This window comes from Brachionichthys hirsutus, chromosome 22 (assembly GCF_040956055.1).
Source record: "Brachionichthys hirsutus isolate HB-005 chromosome 22, CSIRO-AGI_Bhir_v1, whole genome shotgun sequence".
Classification (NCBI taxonomy): Eukaryota; Metazoa; Chordata; class Actinopteri; order Lophiiformes; family Brachionichthyidae; genus Brachionichthys; species Brachionichthys hirsutus.
The window spans coordinates 5,448,921-5,457,788 of NC_090918.1; the positions used below are offsets into that span (position 1 = coordinate 5,448,921).

At 53.1% G+C, this 8,868-nt stretch overlaps 2 protein-coding genes across 2 annotated transcripts in view; both read left to right on the forward strand.

Moving 5' to 3' along the window:
* LOC137911120 (transcription intermediary factor 1-alpha-like) overlaps positions 1–4,021 on the forward strand; it is a 4,927-nt gene extending 906 nt beyond the window's left edge. Inside the window, exons 2-11 of the mRNA XM_068755538.1 lie at positions 5–223; positions 316–441; positions 562–709; positions 806–851; positions 951–1,077; positions 1,320–1,633; positions 1,851–1,962; positions 2,058–2,132; positions 2,321–2,482; positions 2,579–4,021. Of these exons, the coding sequence (XP_068611639.1) occupies positions 5–223; positions 316–441; positions 562–709; positions 806–851; positions 951–1,077; positions 1,320–1,633; positions 1,851–1,962; positions 2,058–2,132; positions 2,321–2,482; positions 2,579–3,103 (1,854 nt within the window). The 3' untranslated portion in view covers positions 3,104–4,021. The remainder of the gene's footprint in view (positions 1–4; positions 224–315; positions 442–561; positions 710–805; positions 852–950; positions 1,078–1,319; positions 1,634–1,850; positions 1,963–2,057; positions 2,133–2,320; positions 2,483–2,578) is intronic.
* A 376-nt stretch (positions 4,022–4,397) lies between these two features.
* On the forward strand, positions 4,398–7,669 carry atxn10 (ataxin 10). Its single transcript, XM_068755353.1, has 11 exons — positions 4,398–4,528; positions 5,086–5,262; positions 5,337–5,422; positions 5,502–5,598; positions 5,669–5,833; positions 5,913–5,993; positions 6,068–6,221; positions 6,296–6,413; positions 6,497–6,675; positions 6,745–6,808; positions 7,007–7,669. Exons 1-11 carry the CDS (start codon positions 4,398–4,400, stop codon positions 7,189–7,191), a joined length of 1,437 nt encoding a protein of 478 aa, XP_068611454.1. The 3' UTR covers positions 7,192–7,669.
* Positions 7,670–8,868: the final 1,199 nt, after the last annotated feature.

The window sequence follows — 8,868 nt, forward strand, 5'->3', positions numbered from 1 at the left end:
CCAGCAGCCCAACAGGCAGGTCCCCCCCAACTACTGGTCCTGGTACCAAAACGTCAGGCTCCCAGGGCCTTCCGCCCCCCCGCCCCCAACCAGACCCATCCACGGCGGCTCCTCCCCTTCTCAACCCCCCCCCAACTTAGGCCAGCCCGGACGCCGATTCAGCAACTCCCACTGCAGCCCCACGTCCTCCGTGCTGCACGGCGGCGGGTTCCCGGCCGCTCAGGTGAGTGAGGGCAGCTAGCGATAGCGACATGGTGCGTGGGAGGAGTGGAGCCAATGGATCAAGTCGTTTCCCCCCCCCCCCCCCCCATCTAGTCCCTGAGGGAGCTCATCCAAGGCTCCAGCTTCCCGGCTAAACCAATGGACGCGCAGCAGCAGTCGTCGCCGCGCTACCTGCCGCCGCTGTCCACCGGAGGAGCCGCCCACACGTCGCTGCAGGAGGTTGGATGCTCGCCTTCAAGGCTCAACGTACCAAAGAGAGAGCGTCCATTCACATTCCGGTGTGTGCGTGCGTGTGTGTGCGTGTGTGTGTGTGTGCGTGTGTGTGTGTGTGTCCGACAGCGAAGCTTCTTTGAGTCCTCGATGGCCAAGAGGAGCGAGGCGAGCGGCTTCGTCCCGTCCATCACCGTCTCCGTCCCCAAGCCCAGCTGCGGCCCGAGCGGAGCGGCGCTAGCCGCAGACAAGACGAGCACGTTCCACCACAAAACAGGTGCTTAGCGTTAGCGTTAGCGTTGACGTGCTACGCGGTCGTTAACCCGAAGCGCAGCTCTCAAACGTCACTCGTCTTCCTCTCCTCCAGTTCAAGCGCAGCAGAGGCAGAACTCCCCGACAGCCAAACCGTCCTCTTCGGCGTGAGAAGCTACACTCTTCATCGGCTCTTTCTGATTCTGTCCACGCTGCTTTCTCTGTGAAACGCCGCCCTGACTCGTCTCCTCTCTCCGTCTACGAAGGACGATCTCCTTCAAACACTCCTTTGAGTCGCCGTCCGCCCCCGCAGCCAAGCGCAGGAAGAGGCTGTCCCCCGGGCCCGTCATCGTCATCAAAGACGAGCCAGAGGACGAGGATGAAGTCAGCTTCGTAAGAGAAAACGCAGAATGCCTTCAGTCATGAAAGTTTGACCGCCAGCAGAGGGCGCTATGAGCCGCAGCCCTTCTTTCGCCGCTTTAATGGCTGTTTCTCATGCACCTGACCCGGTGGGGCTGCAGCAGGACATTCCTGTGACCCGGTTCTAATCCGGAGGGACGGAATGATCCTTATGATTGTTTGCTTAACGGTTTTCCGGTGCGTTCTGACACTGCTGAGTGGTTTTCTGGCTCCAGGTCCAGTCCAGCATGGGCTCCAGCATGGGCTCCAGCCTGCCGGACAGCAGCACCGGGTCCCAGTCGAAGCCTCGGCAGCCGCCGAGGGCCCCCGCCCCGGCGCCGGCGCCGGGCCCGGAGTCCGAGGCGGCGAAAGAGCCGGGCCCTCAGCACACGGGGCAACCGAGGACGGAGAAGAGCGCGGAGCCGGACGAAGACCCCAATGAGGACTGGTGCGCCGTCTGTCAGAACGGAGGGGAGCTGCTCTGCTGCGATAAGTGTCCCAAAGTGTTTCATCTGGCCTGTCACATCCCGACCCTGAACGGCTCCCCCAGGTCAGTCAGCTGGTCGCTACCCGCCAAACGCCACCGCGAACGCCTTTCAGAAATCTCAGCATCGCTAAGGCTTTTGTCTTCGCCTCAGAAAGTGTTTTATCACACCTGATAATCTGACCCCGGGTCCTGCGGGGGGGGGGGGGGGGTCATGACCACGATCAGCAGGCGGCGGCCAATCACAGCGCCTGCCCTAACAAGTCCTGCCGTCTCCCCACAGCGGCGAGTGGTTCTGCTCCTTCTGCCGGGACCTCCTTTCCCCCGAGATGGAGTACAACTGCGACAAGAAGGACGGCCCCGCCCCGGAGGGCTTCTCGCCAGTCGATCAACGGGTAGCTCCGCCCAGCGTCGACCGCACGCCGATTCGCTCCCCGTGTTAAACCGCCGGCGAGTATCTTAACGCCTGTTTGTGTGTTTCTACGGGCAGAAGTGCGAGAGGCTGCTGCTGCGGCTGTTTTGCAACGACATCAGCACCGACTTCCAGCAGGCGGCTCCCCCGTCTGTAAGTTACCGCGTTTGTCAATAAAGTTTTAACCGCGAAGAGGAAAGTGCCTGACGCGAGCCAAATCGAACGCGCAGATATTTGCGTTTAGATTCTCTGTCGGGTTTTTACGGTTTAAAAGAGGGAAGAAAGATCGGTAACCAAGGTAACCGCTGCGACGCTGAACTCCGACCTTCGGTCCGATGCAGGAGACGCGGCGGTACAAGGAGCTGATCAAGACGCCGATGCATTTGTCCATCGTGAAGCGGAAGCTGCTGTGCAAGGCGAGGGAGGGCGAGTCCTACGGGAGCCCGGAGGAGTTCGTGGCGGACGTCAGGCTCATATTCTTCAACTGCGCAAAATACTACAAGGTATTTGTATTTGTTTAGAGCAACAAAAATAAATACCCGTTGGTGCTGTGAAGTCCTCGCTGGTTGGTTGACATTTCTGTGTTCTCGACCAATCAGGTGACCTCGGAGGTGGGCAGCTCCGGGTTGTATTTGGAGGACTACTTTGAGGAGCAGCTGAGACAAGTCTACCCGGACAAAGTCTTCCCCGGGGGGCGGGAAGAACAGATGATCCCGCCTCTGGAGGACGAGATAGACGAAGACGAGGAGGAGATGATGGCTCCCGTGGAAGACGACAAAATGCTAAATGTTGCGGAGGGAGGCATCCCTCCTATAGAGGAGGACCTGCCTTCTGTGGAGGAAGAGGCAGAGAAGGAGAAGATGGAAACGGACATTAAGGGAGCCGCTGGCGATTGCCTCTCGGCTCCGGCGGGGGAGCAGCGAGAGGAGGAAAGCGCCGCCGCCGCCGCTAGCGGCGAAGCTAAGGATGGAGAAGCTTCCAGCTCGCCGGGAGACGCAGAAACGTCTCAGCTCCCTGCAGACAAAGCATCAACCCCCCCGGAAGCCCAGGAGGAGGAGTCGGCGACTGCAGACACCGCCGAAGAGGAAGAGGAGGAGGGACAGATGAAGACAGAGCCAAAGTAGTCTTCCTCCTGGATGCAGCACGACGACAAAACCAACCATGAAACGCGATGAAGACAGAGCGCCACGACTATTTTTTAAATTCTGTGAACACGCCCAGAAGCGCAGCTACGATTGGCTCTTCAGAGGAATAGAATAGCACTTTATTGTCATTACACGCGGTGATGCAATGAAATTAAGCACAGTGCGAGAATCAGTGAAGGTGTGTGTACATAAAGTAAGCTAAGAAGAACAAAAGGCTCCTTTGTGAGCCGCGTATGTAAGACGTCCCCGTAGATTAGAGCGCCTGCGCTCTCGTACGTTTGTGTCCTTCAGCGCGGCTCATCGGCTCATCGGCGCCGTTCTCTTGTCGTTTGTGTTTGTAAATAATGCAATAATTCAGGCTGCATGGAGCCGAGATTCATTCAGCGCCTCCTCATCAGCAGCGCTTCCCACCTTCAGGATGATTCGTTTCCTCACGCCTCGTTTCCTTCCCTTTCCTCTCCTGTGTGAAAACAACAACAACTTCTGCTCAGTCGTTTTTATTTATTTTTGACGACCTGTATGATAAAATGCCCGCATTTACCGTGTTTGTAATAAACAGGGTTACATGTGGATCCGACCTGTGCTTTACCCCCGCTGGAATTCTTTTAATTTAGCATCAATTTAAAATCTATGAGAAGATGGATGGATGATAATCTATTTAATATTTGTTCACAAAACTTCAGAATGTTTTCTGATTAATTTTTAAATAAATGACACTGCACCGTGAATAAGGAAGATATTAAAACACATTTACACAACTGTTGCTTATTCTAATACTTTCCTGCTATAAATTTATATTTTAAATGTAATAAAAAATCTAAAGGGATATTGTATTTGTATTGTATAAAGCATTTATTGATTTAGAAATGTCCCTTTTTGTTCAACTTACACCCGTGCAAAAACTACTTTGGATTTCTAAAAAGACTTACTGCATTGTAATAATACATTATAATTTATTTATTGATAATATATTATGTAAAACAGCATGCCTGGTTAATGCAATAAATTAAAGTAAGAAATACATCTAATTGAGTCTGAGATTCACAGTACTTGGGCAAATGCATATATGAATACAAATACTTTAATTCTTAAATATATGATTATATATATTAGTTCATATCTATATAGATATTAATATTTTGCCCCTGATAAGTCTTCACGAACAGTTCAATAACAACGCATGATTTGACTCCGCCCATGTCCCGGAGCGAACCAATAGCGTGTGGGACGTTCTCCGGATATCCCGCCCCACGCGCGTGGCTCCGGCAAAAACATGGCGGCTTCTGCAGACAGCGGTCCGGATAGCTCGGCGGCGCTTTCGCGTATTTTGAACGAGAAGCGCTGCCCGGAACACCTGCAGGTTTTAAAAACGTTCAGTACTGCGTTCCGCGGGAAGGAGAACAGGTGTGGACAAAGCCGTTAACGTCACTTCCTGTGCCAAATGTGAACGGCGGGTCGTTAGCTTGTCGGCTAAGCTAGTTTGAAGGGTTTTTTTGGTTGTTTTTTAACTTTATTAAAAGTCCAACGATCAGCAACAAATCTGTCAGTTACGAAGAATTTAGAATTCTATTCAGGTCTGCTTGTTGTCCGTTTAGGCTTATAAAACATCTACGTAGCCGCAATATAGCTAACCAAGATAATAATAATAATAATAATAATAATAATATATTTTATTTAAGGGCGCCTTTTTCGGCACTCAAGGACACCGTACAAATACATACCAAAAATAATATATATAGAATAAGAATTTAACAGGATAGAAATGAGTAAAACCAAAATAAATTTAACGGAAATAAATTATCCTTTAATTCGCCTATTCCAAATGTTGATTTAGCTGATGGCTAAAGAGTCTCTTTGGCTCTGCTGACAGCCTCCAGAGTTGTCCGAGCAGGAAAAGCAACTCCACCCCCCGCCCTCAATGACCTGGGCTGCCCCCCCCCCCCCCTCCTGCGTTGTCCCAGGGATGCTGCGGAAGAGGAGGTATTCTCCGGGCTTTTCAAGGTCGTGTCCGGATTGTGTGATGACCTTCAGGCGGTCGGCATCGAGGCGCGGGGCCTGCAGCTGCAGCTGACTGCCGAGTGCTTCCGGGCCCTGAGGAACGCCTGCGTCCAGAACTCGAGAAACCAGAACGTTCTCCGGTAGCTCCGGATGCGAACCGACGCTTAACGCTCGTGTGCGGCGGGTCTCACGACGATGCGTCGCTCTCTTTCAGGGAGCTCGGCTTCATCGAGGCGTCCGTGAGGATCCTGAGCTGCCTCCAGTCCTCGGGTCCGGACAGCAGATGTGATCGATGTGAACGTAGGTCTCCGTTCCGGTCGCCGGTTATCGATACGACGTCGTTTTTGCGGGTGCTTTAATGCTCTTGTTCGCGGCCCAGCTCTTCGTTGTGGGATCCAGTTTCTGGGAAACTTGGCGGTGGCGAACCAAACGTGCAAAGATGACATTTGGCGGCTGACTTTCCCCGATCTGATCCTGTAAGTCTCCGCTCGCCGCTCCGTCTCCGTGACCCCCGGCGAGGCTCTCAAAACGCGTGCGTTTCCACAGGAAGCTGCTCCACGTTGCTGATGACACGGCCGTAAACTACGCCTCCATGGTGCTCCACACGTGTCTGGATGAAGCCAAGGCGGAGCGGCTGTCGGAGCCGCAGAACCTCCCGGTGGCGCTCAGGGTGATGGCGCTCTGCCGGACCCGTTCGGACCTGGACTGGACGTGAGCTCTTCTGCGCGACGCGGCTGTGGTGCGACGCCGACGGATACCAGCGCTCTTCCTTTTGTTTGTTCCCTCGCAGGGTTCTCGTCGCTACCGAGCATCTCCTCAAGTCTTCGTCCCTGGTGGAGAGCCTGTACGCCGCGATGCCTCACCTGGAAAGGTACATCTCTTCTTTGTAACCATGGAAACGTCGTGGTTCTGCTAATTCTCCGGACGTGTCGCGTGTTTTCCCAGAGTCGCCCTGTTGAAGCTGATCCTCGCTCGGCTGAAAGAAGACCCGGACCGTTGGCGCGTCGCTCCCGGCGTGGCTCGCTTTCTGTCCGGTGCCTTCCAGAAAGGCTGCGGCGCCGTGCTGACGCTCGCCGTTGGCTCCGCCTCCAGTGACGAGGTGACGCGGCACCCGACTGACGCATCTTCTCTCGGTCTCGGGCCCTGACGCGCGCTCTCCCCGTGACCCTCCAGGTCGTCCCGGAGGTGCTGACGGTGACGAGTCTGCTGGACGTCCTGTGTGAGATGACCTCCGACCACGAGCAGTTTATGTTCCTGCAAAATGACCCCGGCCTTCTGGCGGCGACCGTCGGTGCGCGGAACCTTCTCTGAGCGGGTTCGGTTCGTAAAGACGTCGGCCTGGAGTCACCGAACTCCTCGCCATCTTTCCCGCAGCGCTCCTGGGGCAGGTTCACGCCGTCGGGAAGGCCGGCGGGAATGTTTTCAGTGCCGCGCAGGACTTCTCTTCCTTCGGCGAAGACTCGTCATCCGATTCTCCCGTCGTCAGCTTCAAAGCCCACCTGATCAGGCTGATAGGAAACCTTTGCCACGGCAACGCCGGCAACCAGGACAAGGTCAGTGGGTCCGGGTAGCTCGCCTCGGGGGGGGCGGTGAAATTAGCCTTCCTCTAAATGTTTCCTCAGGTGCGAGAGCTGGAGGGCCTCGCCCTCATCCTGGACAACTGCAACATCGACAGCAACAACCCGTGTATCCTTTAACGACCTTCGCGTTCCGAGGTCGTTCGTTACCGGTTTGTGTTTTTGGGCGCCTAACCGTCGGGGTTAGCCGGCTGACCCGAGGGCACGGCACCAGGTTGTCTTTCATCCCGGGCCTTTGTCCGCTTCTCCCGCCTGATTCACACAAACGGTAAACGACCCCTTACTCTCCCTAACTGGACGCCGGCAGTCATCGGCCAGTGGGCCGTCTTCGCCATCAGGAACCTGCTGGAGCACAACCAGCAGAACCAGCGGCTGGTCGCCGCCCTGGAGGCCCGCGGCGCCGCCGACTACTCGGCGCTCGGGCAGCTGGGGTTCCAGGTGGAGCAGCGAGACGGAACGTTGCTCCTCAGGCCGACGAGCAAAGACTGCTGAAGGTGAAAATGAAATGCTGAAACTGCAGCAACGCTTCCGTGTGAGATCCCTTCCTGCTTCTGTTTTACACTCGGGAACAGTAAGGAGTTTTATTTTCCCATTCCCGTCTCTATACTTCCGTCCTATTGGACAGAACCTCGCCGGCGTTCCGGGCCGCCCCTCGAACCCGGAACCAGAAGCCGACTCCCAGACAGACTGACCTACTCTCAGTTCGGACGGTCCTCTCGCCAAGAGCCGAGCAGTTCCAGCGGCCGCAGCGGAACTGGTGCTGACACCCGTCGATGCCCAGCTGGGCGCCGCCGCCGCCGATGGCGTCGGGACGGCGTGCGCGCAGAGAGGTCTGCTTCTTATCACGTTACGCACCGAGGGCGAACGTGCACGCGGACCATTATAATAATCAACATCGAGTCATTCTATCCACGCACAGCGGCGGTCCTAGACTCCACAGGGTCCCGGGAGAAGAACCCCCCCCCCACACCTCTGCATTTATATCTATTTATTAAACATGAATTTTAAATACTTGAATTCGCTGACCAGATGACTCCTTACCCTGGAATGGTTTCATACCTGTCATCTTATAAGGTTTCGCCGTATTTTCGTACGGGAAAATCAGATTTTTGAGCAATACGGCGTACCGTGGAAAATTAGTACGGCGAAAATCTGTCAATACGGGAATATTAAAAATAAAGCAGGGGTAAAATACCGGAGCAAAATTCATTCATTCTGTTTCCTCTGGCCTTCCACTTCCCTTTTGTCAGGCTTTGATCTACATTTTAATAATAAAAAAAAGCTCATTGTAAAGTGTGTAACAAATAAATGATTGCTTGGGAAACTCAACAGGATACGTCCGCCTACTTCAAGTGTCTGCAGGTGTTTTTATTATTTGTTAAAGGAAACAATAAAAATGTTAAAACAAAACACATTGTTTGCTTTTCCTTCTTTTCCATGAAAGTGGGAATTGTTCTTCATCCCATTTGCACCATTCCAGTCTTCATCTGCAGCAGAAAATAGAGCCCATGTGTGCAACCCATCCATATAAAGTACATGAAAAATGCTCTTATATTTGTAAAAGGGCAAAACGGTTCCTGGAATGCTCCAGAAATCTGAGTTAAACAAAATGAATCCGGCCCCTTCCACTCCGAGGGATTAAAGGGTCTCTCCGAGAAACTACGACCGGCGAGAGTATTTATGAGAGAACATAAAGATGCCAGCCTGTAATCAGCTCTAATTTATGCAGTTCCAGCAGCCATGAAAGTCAGCGGAACTGACAGAACACAATTCCACCGCGGAACGGCTATTGTCTCCGGAGCATCTTGAACCCTTCTGAGAGCAGATGGGTACCGTGAGGGATAAAACAAACGCCCTCTTTTAACATAAAAAGGATGCTGAGCACATCGAAGGAGCTGCAGATGTTCAGAGACGACAAATACTCAAAAGGAGAATAATCCACAAGTTTGAGCTTCACCTATTTACCCTCCAAAAAGGAAAATATATTCCAAGGAAGTGTGAAAAGCACTTGTCCTTATTAACAAGAAATAAGAAATACATCTAATTATTCTTCCAACCTCGATAAAGTTGTTTTTTAAATTTTTTTTTTTTTTTACAAGACACCAGAGAACCTGTACCTGTACTCTAACATTCTATCTAATAAATATATGCATCATAAGAAGGCTTGCA